This window comes from Dipodomys ordii, unplaced genomic scaffold, assembly GCF_000151885.1.
Source record: "Dipodomys ordii isolate 6190 unplaced genomic scaffold, Dord_2.0 Scaffold13, whole genome shotgun sequence".
Lineage (NCBI taxonomy): Eukaryota > Metazoa > Chordata > Mammalia > Rodentia > Heteromyidae > Dipodomys > Dipodomys ordii.
Window position 1 is genome coordinate 9,700,114 of NW_012267229.1, and position 17,927 is coordinate 9,718,040.

Consider the following 17,927-nt stretch of genomic DNA (forward strand, 5'->3'; position numbering starts at 1 on the left):
GGTACAGTTCAATGACAGAATATTTTCCTAGCATGCCAAGAACCTGGGTTTAATCCTCACCACCACATACATACACAGAATTATTTTCGAAATCCAGGACACAAACACATCCCCAGAGTAGGAGGACCACATTCCTCTGGCCTCCTCCTCAGGAATGTCTCCATTTCATTCAGGGCACACAGACTCTAGCAGAAAAAGTGAGACTGTGTCGCAAACAATCAGCTTGTGACAGGAAGTGAGGGGGTGGGATCAAGGGCAAGAACATGAGATCAGCCATTACCCAGGGCTTAGGCCAGAACCAGTGACTCAGAGGAACCAGTGACTCAGAGGAACCGTGCTGACAACACCAGGGTGGTACTCATCTTAGCTTGTTTAATCCAGTCAGATAGTAAACATTTATAAATTTTTTATACAACAAAATAAGTACATGCGAAGTTACAAATATAGAAAATATAAAGTACATGCACATTGCAAAGACCAGTGAAGGCGTTCACTTTGGATTTTTATACAAAACTATTCAGTGCAAGTTGTAAGCCTAAGGGCCACGCAATACGATCCCCACATATTGAGTATTTAGTACCTAACCCAACGATTAATGTGTTTGACATTGCAGATGTTAACTGCTCTAAACAAGACTCCTAAGTCCATCATATGCAATATAGCTTTTATATATATTTTACATAGAATATCCACAACAGGGCAAGCCAATAACATCGCCAAAAGTAACACATATCCACTAAGTGACAACACTGAGTAATTTAGGGAGTAACTTCACCTTACTTCGATGACTTAACAGAATTTCCTTTTCTACTCGAAGTAGATTGTGTTTCTGTCAAGTGAAACTTAAGGTTTTTATTCTTTACTTTTTGGAAGATTAATTTCCTTGTACTTTGACTCAATACCAATTGTAGAAATCAAGGATGTGGTGGAATTCTGGTTTTTGACAGCCATGAGGCCGAAGGAAGACACAAGCACTTCCTATCAGCTTTATCACACCGTCTAGAAACATTCTGCCTTCATAATTTTGGCTTTCCTTTGTGTTAATATCTGCTTCCATCTAAACATGGTGAAAAGCATCCCAGTTTCCAGAAAATGAATAAAGATTTTCCTTCAGTGTTGAGCAGATGATAGATAATTCCTTTTATTTCTATTTTTCTTTCTCTTTTGATGCCTTAGTTATCTATCACTTATGTTACTAAGGAAAGGATACCCACTATGGAGTCTGTGTCGAGGGGTGCTGTTCTCAGAGGCTTAGAGCCTCATGCTGCAAACAGTCTACATACCCCATGACAATGTTCTCCGGCTGGAGGGAGGGCAGGGGTTGTACCCTATTTAGATATTTACCCTTGAATGACAAAAGGCAAAATGCAACCACCCACTCCCCCACCCCCAGACCTCCAAGCATGTGCTCCAGCGGGCTGAGCCTGTGGCTGGAGAGCTAAGCATTTGCAGCATTTAAAAAAAATAAATAAATGAGTATCGTACGGCCTCTATCCAAATTTGGCAGAGATGCTGCCAGGTTTTCTTAAAAGAGATGACAAAACAAAAACTTCTCTACATTGTTGCACAATCAGTACTAAGCCCAGGCATTCATGCCCTGGGTCCGGGATGCTGGAGAAGACAGAAGAGCTCAGACATAATTTTTGAGGACTGTTTTGAAGTTGCTAGACCAAAAATAAGCCTAGACGAACTAGTGATTATTTGCTGTTCCATTCTTCCTGGCCAAGCATTAGCATGGGGCCAAGAAGGCCTCAACCTACCTTAAGAAACGAGCATCTGGATCTACCCTACACTTCCCAGTGCCTATGGGGGACAAAGAGAGAAGCAAGAATGAGACGCCACCACTAATGGGGTTGCAGGCAGATCCCCCCCCCTCCCCGACTTTGAGCTTGATGGACTGGGTGCTGCATACAGGAAGAACTCCTCATCCCACTATCAGGAAGATGAGGAAGGAGATGAGGAGGATCACAGGTGGGGAGGAGAAGAACACAGCTGCAGATCTAGGCTCGTAGTAGGAGGCCTGGGCCTCCTTCTGGTACTGGGTGATGCACATCTGCTCTACCATCCGCTCCATGATCTTCACGTCGGTCTCGGTGAAGTTCTCTCCTTTGGTGGTGGTGGTCACCGTGTGCTGCTTGATCGTGATGTTGACGCAGTCATGCACGAAGTTGTTCTGGTTGTTGTACTGATCCACAGGCTTGTAGTACACTTGGCTGGGGTAACGGTTCATGTTCTCTCGGTAGTAGCGGTCCTCATAGTCATTGCCAAAGTGAATAAGGGGCCTGCTCATGGCGCTGCCCAGCATGTAACCCCCCAGGCCACCCACAACCGCCCCAGCTGCTGCTGCTCCAGCCACATGCTTCATATTGGTTTTGGGCTTACTGGGCTTGTTCCACTGATTGTGGGAGCCACCCTGCCCCCAGCCACCACCATGGGGCTGCCCCCAGCCACCACCATGGGGCTGCCCCCAGCCACCACCATGAGGCTGCCCCCAGCCACCACCGTGAGGCTGCCCCCAGCCACCACCGTGAGGCTGCCCCCAGCCAGCGCCACCCTGAGGTGGGTATCGGTTGCCTCCAGGGCTCCCTTGCCCTGGGTATCGACTCCCCCCAGTGTTCCACCCTCCTCCAGGCTTCGTCCGCTTCTTGCAGAGGCCAAGGTCACTCCATGTGGCCACAAAGAGAACCAGCAGCCAGCAACCAAGGTTTGCCATGACTGACCTAGAAAATAAAGGAGAGGCTATCAGCAGGTTACACTGAGATGAAAGCCGTGTGTGTGTGTGTGTGTGAGAGAGAGAGAGAGAGAGACAGACAGACAGACAGACAGACAGACAGACAGACAGACAGAGACAGAGAGTGTATGTATTGGGGCTTGAACTTAGGGGCCTAGGCACTGTCCCTTAACTCTTTTGCACGATGCTGGAGCCATAATTCTACTTCTGGATTTTTTTGTGGTTAATTGGAGATAAAGAGTCTTGTGGATTTTTCTGCCTGGACTGGCTTTGAACTGAGATCTTCAGATCTCAGCCTCCTGAGTAGCTAGGATTATGGCTCTGAGCTTCTGCTCCTGGCTGAGGTACAGCCACTTCACGTGTGCTCCAGAGTAAACAGGTGCATGGCAGTGGTCTAGAGCTTCCCCATTATGTACCCTTCACACCCTGCACTACACTTCTGGCAGCACTTGGGAGAAAAGCAAATGGAAAGCAAGGGCAAATACAACACATTCTTTCACTTTGAGCTCAAATTTGACCTTCAGTTTAATTCCAGCTGCCTCCTGGAAACAATGAAAGCGAAAGCCAGCAGTGTGGCTCAGCATCAAATTGGCCACAACTGGCAAACTGCGTCTGGTCTTGGAGAAACTATCAACTCCTGGTGGGCTCATCATGCTTGAGTTTCTTTAGAACGCTGAGTTTTGGAACCAGGTGACCCAGTGGGAACTCTGGGTGCTGTGTTCCACAGGCAATTTTAAGGGACACTGGCTTCTGTGGGCTATGGGTCTTCTATACCAAGAGACTCTTACCCACAAATATAGATCTCATTTCAGGAATCTGAGCTATCACTTATATGGGCTGGGGGTAGAGACAAATCTACAGCTGCTGTGGGTATGTACCACTGAGACCCCTTCTCTGCTCCAAGAGTGGCTAAAGGAGGTTACAAGTCTAAATGCCTAGGTAGGAATCCTCCCAGGTAGACTAAGGCAGGAACTGAGTAAGTTTGAAGATAACTTGCCCAGAGTTCTCTCTCCTCTACAAGGATGTAAGGCAGAGAGCAAGCTTCTCTTGTAGGCTAGGTGTGATGGTCAGCTGTTAGGAGGCAAGATAGGAGGGGATCTTGAGTTTGAGGCCAGCTTGGCGTACATAGTCCATATCTCAAAAACATAAAATAAGACAAGTCTATTGTTGGTTGCTGTTTTTTTATTTTATTTTTTATTTATTTATTTTTTTTGGGTCCGGTCGTGGGGCCTGAACTCTGGGCCTGGGCGCTGTCCCTCAGCTCTTCAGCTCAAGGCTAGCACTCTATCACTTGAGTGTCAGCCCCACTTCTGGCTTTTTCTGCTTATGTGGTGCTGAGGAATTGAACCCGGGGCCTCATGCATGCAAATCAAGCACTCCACCACTGAGCCACCTTCCCAGCCCTTTTTTTTTTTTTTTTTTTGTCGGTCGTGGGGCTTGAACTCTGGGCCTGGGCGCTTTTTATTTTATTTTTTGAGCTTGGACAGTGCCTGGCACAACCAGGCCACAAAAGTTCTCAGTTACATGAAGGAATTGATATCCTTTGGACATATGCATGCCAGGAGTCTCCTCAAAGGAATTCTCAATACAATTTTACTAGAAACAGAAAATCCAGGATTTTGCAAGTCCCTTGCTGATTTCACCATTCTTTCCATAGACAGACAGAGCTGCTTAAAGTGGGGGTACTTGTGCTGTGTGACAGAAATACAGGCACACAACTTGCTGAACAAGTTTCACTTCAGTATTTCATGTCTGATGAGTGACTTATTTTCTTCTGCATTCTGATACAGAGCACCCTTTCTTACAGCAAGGCTAGCCTAGTTTAGGAAGCAATGAACAACCCAACTATCCTGGATGATAACTGAGGATGCTTTGTAGAACATACTTTCATCAAAAGACAGTTCTCCATCAGGTTTAAGATCTCCTTTACCCTGGAGGCTGGGTTCCAAGGGCAGAGGTCAAAGGCAGAGAGTGGATTGATGGGATACTATGTCAAGCCTGCACTCACAATGTGACCACAAAGGCACATGCTGGACACCACAGCTACTCTTGTCCCCAGCACTATTATCTTTGAATTAAACAAAAAAATTAGAAAATGAGATTTCATATCCTGCAGAACTAATGACTAAATGACATGATATACCCAGAAAGAAATTCAAACAAATGAGTTAATGTCCTATTTATGTTTCTGCCAAAATTATTAAAATAGAAAGTGCTGTCTTGTGAGTCAGAAGTAAATCAAATATATATATAAAAAATCACAAGCCTAATTTAAAGGACTCAGATCATACCATGTGTGAGTTTTGGAGGCTTCTTTGGGTGAGGGTCAGGAACAGAGTCTGCGGACCTGCTGACTGGTCCAACTTCTGGTCCCACACCTCCACAGGCCCCAACCCCCCAGTATTCTGGGGATCTTCTTTCCCAGTCAACTTTTTTTTTCCCCATCTTATCATGGGGCCCAGCTCTCAGTCTCCATCCTGAGCACACTCCCAGGGAACCCAACCAGGTCACCTTCTAAAGAGTTTGATGTCAGCATCTCATTGAGGCTAACATACTGGCATTTTTTTTTTTTTTTGGCAGGGGAGGGGCAGTCCTGGGGCTTGAACTCATAGCCTGGGCATTGTCTCTAAGCTTCTTTTGCTCAAAGCTGGTGCTCTACCACTTGAGCTACAGCTCTATTTCTGGCTTTCTTTTTTTTTTGGTAGTTTATTGGAGATAAGAGTCTTAAGGGATTTCTTGCTCAGGCTGGCTTCAAACTGTGATCCTTAGATCAGATCTCTGTCTCCTGAGTAGCTAAGAATTACAGGCAGGAGCCACCATCAGCACCAGCCCAGCCCTTGACATTATTCTTGAATTTTCCCTCACCACATCCTGTTTGCTCTATCAGAAAATCTTTTCAGGTCTTGACTGCTTCTTTTTGGCCTCTCACCTTTTCCAACACTTCAATCTCAGCTGAAGCCACTATGGCTCTATGGAGGTCCTAATTCAGAGGACAACCTGTGCTTAACGTAGTGTTTTGTGTGGAAGTTACATAGTAGATATGGTGCCCAGACTTCCGGACCAGGCAGCTGTGAAGCCAGAACACAGAATGTGCAGCAGATCTGGAGAGGGCCAGAAAAGGAATCTGGCAATGCTGTTGCTAAGCAATATGTAGGATGAGAGGTAAGAGGAGCAGTGAGCTTCAGGAGTCTGGATGTGGGGAACAAGCACAGATGCTGGCAGGCCTAGGAGCTGTCCAAGCACAGGCAACAGGGATCAGAGCCCCAGCTTTGCCACAGCTGAGTGTTGTGTGAAGCTGGAGCATCACAGAGCTCATCAAAACAAGACCATTACAGAAACAGTTGAGAGGAAAAGCAACAATTATGAAAATGATTAAAGACAAGAACTTCATTTAGAGAATCATTCCTAAAGACAAACTTAAAACTTAAAACAAGAGAATCTTTGTATTTGTAATAAAGATCAGTCATATGTATTTAATATGAAGCCCTTACTTGACGAAGCAGGCCACTAAGATGATTGGTTGATAAAGTTGTTGGGAGTAGAGATTGGGTCTCTGAGTCCCAGACTAGTCTCTGACACTGTTTACCCAAAATCCTCCCTGTGAACAGTCAGGAGGTGGCCATGTCTTCTGGCAACATTCAACATATTCCATTTACTTAGAAGACACTTAAACTCTTAGCACACAAATATACTTTGCAAAAGTTGTACACAACAACAGTAAACACAACAGACTACCTTTGACTATATCTCATTTAAGACTCTAAGAAGGGTAAAAGGTCCTGCCAATGCCATATGCAGCAAAAAGCAGCAGGGGCTGGGAAGTGGCTCAGTGGTAGAGCGCTTGTCTTGCATGCATGAGGCTCTGGGTTTGATTCCTCAGCACCACATAAACAGAAAAGGCCAGAAGTGGCACTGTGACTCAAGTGGTAGAGCACTAGCCTTGAGTTGAAGAGGTCAGGGACAGCGCCCAGGCCTAGAGTTCAAGTTCCACAACCGACCAAAAAAAAAAAAAAAAAAAAAGAAAGCAGCAGCAGGCACAGGGGATGATGTTATGCTAAGCTCTTCAATGAACAAGATCACATGCATAGAAAATATGACAGAATCAACAGAGATAATATGAAGACTGATACTGGAATTCAGCTAAGTTGTAGGATGTGAGATCAAGCCTACAGAAACCAACATAATTTCTCTATACCAGCTATGACTGATAAGAAGAAAAGAGATATTCACAATAGTCACCAAACTGTGATGTACCTAAGGAATTGACTTCACTAAGAAAAAACTTCCAGGAAGTGGCGCCATGGCTCAAGTGGTAGAGTGCTAGCCTTGAGCTGAAGAGCTGAGGAACAGTGCTCAGGCCCAGAGTTCAAGCCTCATGACAAAAAAAAAGAGCCAGGCGCTGGTGGCTCACGCCTGTAATCCTAGCTACTCAGGAGGCTGAGATCTGAGGATCGCAGTTCAAAGCCAGCCCGGGCAGGAAAGACCGTGAGACTCCTATCTCCAATAAAAACCACCAGAAAACCGGAAGTGGCGCTGTAGCTCAAGCGGTAGAGTGCTCGCCTTGAGCTGAAGAGCTGAGGGACAGCGCCCAGGCCCAGAGTTCAAGCCCCACGACCGACAAAAAAAAAGAAAAAACTTCCAGCCAGGTGTTGGTGGTTCATGCCCATAATCCTAGCTACTCAGGAGGCTGAGATTTGAGGATTGAAGCTCAAAGCCAGTCTGGGCAGAAAGTCTGTGACACTCTTATCTCCAATAAACCACCAGAAAACCGGAAGTGATGCTGTGGCTCAAGTGGTAGAGTACTAGCTTTGAGCTGAAGAGCTGAGAGACAGCGCCCAAGCCCAGAGTTCAAGCCCCATGACTGAGCAAAAAAAAAAAAAAAAGAAAGAACTTCCATGGGAGAAAACATAGAATGTTAAAACAAAGAACACAGAAAGTAGTCTGAAAAAAAAAAAAAGGTATTCCATGGTTTTAATTGGAATGACTTATCCTTATAATATCTATTATCCTGAAATGAACAGATAATTACAACAAAATGTCAATTAAAATTCCAGGTAGATTAAAAAAAAAGTCTCTGCCTCCTAAAAGCTGGGATTACAAGTGTGTGCCATCAGGACAGGATGATTGAAAAATCAGAACTAGACCAATAGACTAAAGAAAACAGAACAGTAAGTTCAAAGATAAATACATGCATATTCTCAACAAGGATGAGGGATACAATGAAGTGGGAACTATAAATCAATAAAAATGACAGGACAGATGCTGTCAGAGAAACCAGAGAAAAATAAACATGGATCCTTAACACCACACATAAAAATTGACTCTAGATGGATCAAAGATGTAAGTGTGAAAGATAAAAATTTGCTGGATTCCAGTGGCTCATGCCTGTAATCCTAGCTATTCAGGAGGCTGAGATCTGAGGATCATGGTTCAAAGCCAACCTGGGCAGGAAAGTCCATGAGACTTTTAGCTCCAATTAACCTCCAGGAAGAGGAGCTATGGCTCAAAATGGTAGAGTGCTAGATTTGAGCAAAAATGCTCAAGGACAGCACCCACAATTAACAACAGCAACAACAACAACAAAAAAGAGAAAAAGATTATGGTGTTAGCGAGACCTCATCTCAGATATTAAAATGGGTATGGTGGTTCACATCTATCATCTCAGCTATGCGGAAGGCAGAAATAGGAAGACGAAGTCCAGGCCAACCTGGGCAAATTTGCAATACTCTATTGAAAAAGATACTACCACCACCTAAAACAGAAAGGGACTGGGTGTGGCTCAGTGGTTTAGAAAAATCATCCCCAAGTCTTTTAGAATAAGTAAGATAATTAGGATTCAGTGTTTTGAAATCAACATGTACAAAAACTGAATTGTTAAATCACCTGTAGTTATTTAGACTTGGGGGGTGGTGGAATATTCATAAACTAGAAACTGAAAATACCTCAGATTTAACCTCAAAATAAATAGTAGGACTCAGATGAGGAAAGCTGTTAAAATTTTGCTGAGATATGAAAGAGAAAGACATTCATTCATGGCTGGGCAAGCCAATAGAGAAAGATACCAATTCACCTCCAGGTAATCCATGAAATCTACACAATTTCATCAGAATCCAAGAAAGATTTTGAAGAATATGGTGCAATGATAGTCAAAAGAAAGAGGCTGAAAGTATAGCCCAAAGAGAGCACTTGTACAGGATTACACCAGGCCCTGGGGCTGATCACTTGTACTGAAAGCAAAAATAAAAACAAAACCCCCAAAAAGTGAGGACTGGAGAAATATTTGAGTGGCAAGAAATTCAGGATGCACTTGGCCTGCCAGGTATTAGAATACAAAGCTACAACAAGATACTTTTAGTTTAATTGGTTAAATTGAGAGTGGTAATGATGAGATGTGCATGCGTGAGCGCACAGAGAGAGAGAGAGAGAGAGAGACAGACAGACAGACAGACAGACACACACACACACACCTTGAAGAATGTGATGCAAAATTTTTGGGAAAAAATTTTTATAGAGTTCTTTTTTGTTGGTCATGGGACTCAAGGCCTGGGAACCGTCCTGAGCTTTTTTGCTCAAGGCTAGTACTCTACCATGTAGAATCACAGCACCACTTCTGGTTTTTTGAGTGGTTAATTTGAGATAAGAGTCTCACTCAGGACTTTTCTGCCTGAGCTGGCTTTGAACCATGCTCCTCAGATCTCAGCCTCCTGAGTAGCTAGGATTACAGGCTTGAGCCACTGGTGCCCAGCTTTTTTTTTTTTTTTTTAATATGAGCATTCTGAACCCATCCCAGACAAAAGTCCCTGGTGCATCATCTGAATTATCCGAGGACCTTTTTTTAAAACAAACAACCAACCTCCCTAGAATACACTCCAGGCCAGCCTGAGTGTTTACTGGTGGGATTTCAGAGGCTATAAAAGCTTTCCAGGGGGTGGGAAGGTGGCTCAGTGGTAGAGCGCTTGCCTTGCACGCATGAGGTCCTGGGTTTGATTCCTCAACACCACATAAGCAAAAAGAAAAAAGCCGGAAGTGGTGCTGTGGCTCTGAGGGACAGCGCCCAGGCCCAGAGTTCAGGCCCCACGACTGGACCAAAAAAAAAAGAAATAAAAAAGCTTTCCAGGAAAGCTTTAACATTTGTAATGCTTTCATAAAGAAGACACACCCTTTTTCCAGGAAGCAATCAATATAACAGCAATAAGTAAAACACAGGAGGACAAAAGGGCTGTCTAAGGAATAGAGATAAAAAAATTTTCCAGTTGTGTTGGATAAAGGATAACTTTATAACACTGTCGCTATCTTCCATAGATACAAACGTGTTATGAATATTTAATATGCAGCCATTCTCAGCTGAAGAAGCTGCCTTGGAAGAAGAAACAGGATCTGGTAAGGGAGAAGGGAACAGGTAAATTAAAACTTCAGTGCAGCAAAATGTTTCCTTGGGCTTTGTCAGCTGGTGACAGTCATGTGCACTGTCAATTTGCTATCAGGATGTTTAGGCTATACTGTTGTTACTTCATTACATTACTTAAAAAAATACTGAAGTCCTTACACTGCTCAGTATAATTTTATATAGAAAGCTGTGGTCCTTTACTATCAGAAATCAAGCTGACATCTGAAGAAACAAAAGTGAAATTGGGATGGGTGCTGGTGGCTCATGCCACCAGTAGCTGTAATTCTAGCTACTCAGGAGGCTGAGATCTGAGGATCGAGGTTCAAAGCCAGCCCAGGCAGGAAAGTACTTGAGATTCTTTATCTCCAAATAATCACACAAAAGCTGGAAGTGGTAGAGGGTTAGCCTTGAGGAAAAAAGCTCAGGACAATGCCCAGGCCCTGAGTTCAAGCTCTAGGATCAGCGCACACGCACACATGCACACGCACGCACACGCACACGTGCGCATACACACACACGAATACAATTAGGTGTGAATTTCATAATGCCAAATGGCCTTTGGAGCTGGGGCTGGTGATTAGTCATTCCTGCCATCCATTTCCTATGAATATTGGTGTCTCTCAATCATCACAAAACCAAAGAAATTCCACAGGGTACTTACAATCTGCTGGGGCTCCCCTAAATGGCACAGGTACCTCTGTGAAGACAGAATGCTTCGATTTGGCTGAAATTGTTCAGTTTTGAAATATTTTCAGGAGTCCTTCAGAAAAACAAAAAAGAAAAACTAGAATTTATAAATGAAACTTTTTTCTTTTCTTTTGATGTTCATACTAGGGCTTAAACTTAGGGTCTAGATGCTATCTCTTAGCTTTTTCACTCAAGACTGGCACTCTAGTACTTAAGTTATACTTCGGGCTTCTTGGTGGTTAACTGAAGAGCTTCACTGACTTTCCTGCCTGGGCTGACTTTGAACTTTCATCTTCAGATCTTAGCTTCCTGAGTAGCTAGGATGACAGGCATCAACTACCAGCACCTGGCTTAGAATTGATTTAAAGAAAAAAAAAACCCCAAATACACAAATTACTAAACCACTATAAATCTACTGAGGAAAATAATGAAGTGTTACTTGAAAAAGGCAAACAAGGCCAGCTAAAAATATTTTATTCTATGAAGTGAACATGGTAACAACCTCTCCCTCTTTCTCTAATATACAGAAACTGAAGGTCTGTTTCATTTTAAAGTTGGAACTTGGGTTTCAACTTCAATAGCCAAACAACAAAGAAACCCATGAACTATTTTACAAATAACATAATTTAGTAAAAACAATATATATCAACAAAAAGAAAATTCACATTGCATATGATTTCTGCAAAGTACTTCCCATTTGAGATTTTCACAATACATTCATGCTGGAGTATGTGGCTTAGTAACCTGTACTTTGACTCATTAGTTTGCCCCAGAGATGATGGGCTCCAAAATCATGTGTGTCATTATTTCCTAAGCTGTGTAGCTGATGCTCAGTTGGTTCTAATTTTAGGCCATTCTGCTTGGCGTATGACTTATTTATATATTTTACTTTATTTTAAACCTTGTTTCTTCCATTGCAGGTAAATTTCCAGAAGTGGTGTTTTTTAGGTCACAGCTACCAAATAATAATATGTTCAGACTGTTCTATAAAAAAAATTGTAAGGATTTACATTGTCCCCAACAGGGACAGAAACAGAAGAAAGCTTGCACACCAACAGTTTCACATTGATGGTTCAAGTCAGTCTTTGCCACAGCCCCAGAAGTAGGCACCTTCCACATTTTATGAATGGACAAGAAGAGGATCAGGAAATTTGATAACCTTTCCAAAGTCCCAAAGTTGGTTGATGAACCATTTTATTTTTAATCCCAGCGGGTTGCCAGCTGCCTGGACACCTGAATAAGCCAAGTTCAGGCAACCTTCCAGTAGGGGTTGCTGTTACTGTTTGTGCTAATTTAATAGACGTAAGAGCCAAAACCCAAATTTGCTTTAATTTGCATTTTATTCTGAAAGTGACTCATCATTTCACTATTTAGCTCTTGTAATCTTGATTATTTTCTTTTCACACGGGAAGCTTGCATCAATACACCTAATACCCAAATCACACCCTGGCTTTCTGTTTCCCTTTCCTTCCAAGAGCTTTACAGTGAGTATAGATAGGCACAATAGTTCCTTTTCTTTGGTGATTTCTCTTTCTTTTAGAAATTTGGAGAGATTCATTCATTTTTCCAGATACTTGACATCTTAATTCAATTTTCTGTTCCTATTTTTCGGATAATCAGACATACAAAAAGGCCAGCCATGGGCTGCAAAGTCTGTGAGACTCTCTCTCATTACCCATTTAAAAAGACAGAAATGGAGGTATGGTGCAAGTGTAAAGTACCAGCCTTTGACGAAAAAGCTAAGGGACAGAGCTTAGACCCTGAGTTCAAGCTCCAGTACTGGTACACCAGAAGTCTCTATTTTACCTGCAGGGTTTTTTTGTCTCTCTCTGTGTGTGTTTGTTTGCTTTTTTGTTTTGTTTTTAGAAACACTTCAAACATTCAGCACACGGACCACTGCTTATTAGGCCGTGACATGTGAAGTATAACTGAAAAATACAAAGGAGCCATTGCACTTTCAAGGATGGATGTGACACTGATGCAATTATATTCGATCCAGTTAGGAGAAAACAGGAAAATCAAAGGACAGTAAACAGAATGACATCCACCTCAGCCTGGATTATCTATGAAACTGAAAGATGGTTCGGGAAGCTCAGGTGTTCCCCTCCTTTGCAGCCCCTGGGGCATCAGGATGCTGTCCCTCCAGAGGGTCAGAAGACAACGTGAAAAGAGCAGCTGTGGGTCCCCGCTTTCTCCTGAAACTGGAGGGAAAGCTCGATCCGTGGACCCCTGGAGCTACGCGATCAACCCAGCCACCAAGCCAAGACTACTCCAGCCGCGCGCAAGCGCATGGAGGGCGGGGCCTTCCGAGACCACGCCCAAACAGACCCGAGGCCCCGCCCCCGCACTGGCCACCACCCCGGTGAGGTTGCTACAAGGGCGGGGCTGCGGCCTCCCGCGGTGCCGTCGAGGCTGGGGGGGGGGTGCAAACCGTATTCCCCGACCCCGCGTCCCCCGAAGGCTCGGGCGCGCGCTCCTCCTCATTCCCTGGCGTACCCTGGAGGCCTCGGAAAGCGACCCGGCTTGGTCCATGGTGACCAACAGGCGGGCGGGCGGGCGGGCGCTCCGCGGCTTCCCGGGGCTCCTCCGGGGCTCTACTCGCCAAGCGCCCCAGCCGAGTCATTTTCGGGCTTCCTAGGGTGCCCCGGCCGCGGTGATCGTCCCCACGGCCCCGCATCTGTGGCACGCCGGGCCCCGCGACTCGCCCAGGCAGCCTCCCGGCGGGGTGGGTGGAGGGGCGACCAGACTCCTCGGATCCACTAAGGCTTCATCGCCCACCCCATCCTGCATCCCAGGGGGCTCTGAGTCCCCAAAGCCGCGCGCTCTGAGGACGGGCGCACCGGGCAGGCCCGAGACGCGCCCGTGGGAAGCCGCGGGCGTCCCCCACCGACCAGGTCCTCCCTCCCCCGCTGCGCCCCGCCGGGCCCGGCGTCCGGGCGCCTCCGCCCTCATCGGGAGTCCTCCCTCCGAGCCCACTTTCGGGGACTCTTCCTAGCCCTCCGCTAGGGTGCTTACCAGTCCCGGACGGGAGGAGACCCGCTCGCAAGGATGTGCGGTCGGCGACTGGCGCGGCGCCGGCGACGCGCCCGGAGCAGGAGCGGGGCGCGGAGGGAGGCGGCGGCGCACGCGGGCGGAGGGTGGCGGGGACCAATGGCCGCGCGCACCGCGGAGGGCGGGCGGCGGGCCCCGGTTTACCTTAAAGGGAACCGGGCTCCCCAGCCGGGCGAGAATGAGTCAAGCAAAGACGAGTTGAGATTTGTTTAAATATTAGTGTCCGTTGTCACCGCCCCTGCGACCGTGTCACCGCTCCCTGACGTTGCTCAAGGAATATACAAAGCATCCTTACTGGGAAACTGGGTCCAGAACCTCAGCTCACCATTGCATAATACAGAACTGGAGCGGGGGGGGGGGGGCTGGGGGGAAGGGGAGCGCAGGAAGGCGCATGCGGCATGAGAACGCAATCTCTGGAATTTTGGTAACCAGAAATTTCTAAAGGGGGTTTCGCTGTCCTAAAATGATCTGTATGTGTGAATTTTTACATCAACCCTGAAAACTGGAGGCCTAGAAAGGGCATTCACCACTACCTTACTTTTCTGTCTTTTATGATATGCCAAAGAGATGGTTTAGTTTATGTTCATTACCAGGAGGGGAAAAAAAAAGATGCATTATACTTAACATGCCTAACTGAGAGATCTAAGGCAGTTTATTATGAAAGAGAATGATGTGTTCTCGTTTGTTTTATTTTGTGTCTGGTTAAAAACTATTTGGATTCAATAGAAGTGGGGGAAGGTGGGGGCAGTGTCTAACAGAAGCTTTCTCTCCCCCTTCCCCCCATGAGAACAGATAGACTGATTTATAAATCCATACAAAGGCCTTTTACCTCTTTAAATCATTTGGAATGGCATTCCATTTTCTCAGCACAGGCCGTCTTAAGCCATTAAGTTTATAGATGGGGTTGGTGACCTGGCAGGAAGGCCATTATAAAATTCTTCAGTGGCTTCAGAGGTATCAGTCCATGGTGGCAGGTAGGGAATGGCCAAGTATCTCATACCCTAGCAGACAGGAAGCTGAGTAGGGCCTAGAAGGGTGTTGGCTTCCTCTAGATTCCTGAAGAGAAGTTAGGTAGGGAATTATCTCATTTGAAGGAGAGCAGGGGATGAAGGGATAGGAGTTAAAGTATTAAATTGTTGCCCACATTGGGGCATTTTAGAGCATTATTGAAAGGGGTATGTCTTGGGGGTAAGTGGGGGCATTCTAGTCCCTCATTGTGGGCGACTGGCTTTCAAAAGAATGTAAGAAAAGAGGTTTATAAACATTCACATACCTGGGGACTGGTAGCTTAGGCCTTTACTCTTACCCCACTGAGGAGGCTGAGAACTGAGGATCATAGTTTGAAGCTAGCCAGAGACAAATCCAAGGGGCTCTTATCTCCTTCCAATTACCAGCAAATAGGCAGAAGTAGAGGTGTGGCTCAAGTGGTAGAACACCAGCCTTGAGAAAAAAGCCAAAGAAGAGCAACAGGCCCTGAGTTCAAACCCCAGTATATACATAATTAATTAAATTAAGTAGATAAATAAAGGTGATGCTATTTGGTTTAGACATTTGAATGTCAGGACTTATTACTGAAATGCTGAGGAGGGGAGGAGCCAGGAGAATGAGACCATTGATAGGAAAGTCTGTGTAGGCAGGAATGTGTGTGATGTTTATGTGAATATAGGCGGTGCTGCACAAGTCTGTAGGAAGAGGAAGGAGCGGGAGGTTCGGGATAGAGAGAACTCCATCACAGGGAAAACGCAATGGTGGCCACTTAGAAATGAGCATTAGGCCTCAATGCCCATGCCTGTGTGACATCCAGTCTTTTAAATGATAAAATGATAATGCTTTTTTTTTTTTTGCCAGTCTTAGGGTTTGAACTCAGGGCCTGGGCACTGTCCTCGAGCCTTCTGTACTCAAGGCTAGCACTCTACCACTTGAGCCACAGCGCCACCTCTGGCTTTTTCTGTGTATGTGGTACTGAGGAATCGAACCCAGGGCTTCATGCATGCTAGTCAAGACTTTACCACCAAGCCACATTCCCAGCCCTTAAGTGATAATGCTTTTAGAGTCTTCTTTCCTCATAGATGGCTCATGGTTATTACTGTGCAGCAGCTATCCCACAACTTAGTGATTTGAAATAATCTTTTATATGCCTATGGGTTGTGTTGTCAGGGAGTTGGGCAAGCCCAATGGGGACTTGATCCTGCCCCGTGATGGTTGGGGTCTCGGTGGGAAGGAATCAGAATCTGAGAATGACTGGATTGGTAAGTCTTACTGATTTATTTGCATAACTGGTCCTTGGGCTGGGAGGATCATTAGAACACCAAGTATCCTGATCAGGGTACCTGCATGTGGCTTCTCTAAGGGGTTTGGCTTCCTCCTAGTGTGGTGGTCTTCGTGTAGATGAAGTTGAAGAGTGGCTCATGAACATGAACCTTTCAGTAAATAAGGTAGAAGCAGCATTACCACCATCCACCAGCACTTCATCTACTGGATGCTACTGACCAAAGTAGTCACATATCTATGTCCTCCCATTCAAGGGGAGGAGACTTAGTTTCCTCCTTCCTCCCTCCCCACCACTCATATCCTACTTGAGTCAATGGAGGCCATTTTCTGGACTGGGCAGGAAGTGGGGATTCTGCCCCTGAGTCTTCTGAGATTTGTGGCAACATCAAGCCATCCTTTGAAAGTCATTCTTCTTATCTCCTGTGTCCAGACTTAAAGTGATCAGTCAATATCACACAGATCTTCCTCAACAGATAAGGTGATGATAAAGCATTTAGTATCAGAGTATATAACTTATTTGTACAAGGAGAATCACTTCATCTAAAAAATAACTTTTTGAGGTCTTAGTGTGATTTAGTGATCATCTCTGACTTCAGATATCAGAGGGAAATTCCACTCTGTTCACAGTGTAGACAGGTGAGGTGACACACATGGCCATAATAAATAGAATGTAGTCTCTCAGAATTGTGCTTCAGAACTAGACATGACAAGCATATCTGTAAGCCCAGTGTTTGGGAGGCAGTGTCAAGAGGATGGTGAGTTCAAGGCCAGCCTGAGCTATATAGTGAGACTCTTTCTCAAAACAAACAAACAACAACAACAACTCCCAAAAGAATTTAGCTTTGAATGTAGAAGGCAGACTTAACATCTAAGACAGGAAGGCTCATTGACAGAAGGCTCATTGGTACTGATTTCCATCCTCTCTGGTTAGCCCTAGGCTGCAGTCTCCCTTGGTAGGAGTCTGGTGACTGAGAGGCCCTTTGGGGGCCAGGAGTTGGCTGCTCCAACTCACTCCAAGTGGGAAATCCATACTTAAAAATCAGCACATGGTTGTCTGGTGAACCTGTCCTGGGGAGAAAGGATTTGAACCATCTTTCTGCTCTTTGGTGACTGTGCTGTGTTACATGCAGTGCAGGGAGTATGGTATTTTCTCTATCTTATAGCTACATTTTTAGGCTTTCTTCATCTCTCATAAATATCCCCTTCCCTTTTAAAACATAAAACTTCAGTCAGGGTATTGTTAATAGGGTCACAATGGCCTCAAACTTGTGATCCTCTTGCTTCAGCCTCCAGTGTGCTGGGATTACAGGCATTCACCACTACACTTTGCTTTTTTTAAAAATTCCATTTAAATTAATATATTCCATATATTTTTTTTGGTTGTGGGGTTTGAACTCTGGGCCTGGGCACTGTCCCTCAGCTCTTCAGCTCAAGGCTAGCACTCTACCACTTGAGCCACAGGGTCACTTAGGGTTTTCTGGTGGTTTACTAGAAATAAGAGTTTCATAGTTTTTCTTGCCTGGGCTGGCTTTGAACTGCAATCCTCAGATCTCAGTTTCCTGAGTAGCTAGGATTACAAGTGTGAGCCACCAGTGCCATATTCTTTTCTGAGAGCAGTTACATCTACTCAGTCCATGAATTTAGCATTCAGACCCTAGTTTGCTCCTATTGGGGTGTTATAGGTGATTTTGTTTTATTTCTGCATAGCTTTTATGCTGGGAAGCAGGCATGGACAGGAAAGGAAAGGCTGGGGAATCGCATCTCTACCTGGCCTGAGCTGTACCTAGCTCTGAATGGCAG

At 45.2% G+C, this 17,927-nt stretch overlaps 1 protein-coding gene across 1 annotated transcript; it reads right to left on the reverse strand.

The window, feature by feature from the left end:
- Window positions 1–350: 350 nt before the first annotated feature.
- Prnp (prion protein) lies at window positions 351–13,904 on the reverse strand. The gene is made up of 3 exons (XM_013010955.1): window positions 13,821–13,904; window positions 10,780–10,878; window positions 351–2,720 (listed from the first exon to the last, which is right to left on the reverse strand). The coding sequence occupies exon 3, from the start codon at window positions 2,711–2,713 to the stop codon at window positions 1,925–1,927; it is 789 nt and encodes a 262-aa protein (XP_012866409.1). The 5' UTR covers window positions 2,714–2,720; window positions 10,780–10,878; window positions 13,821–13,904; the 3' UTR covers window positions 351–1,924.
- Between the last annotated feature and the right edge of the window lie 4,023 nt (window positions 13,905–17,927).

What these genes read in the sequence shown, in the direction of transcription:
- Prnp (XM_013010955.1), bottom strand. Translation starts at nt 2,713, where the DNA reads ATGGCAAACCTTGGTTGCTGGCTGCTGGTTCTCTTTGTGGCCACATGG.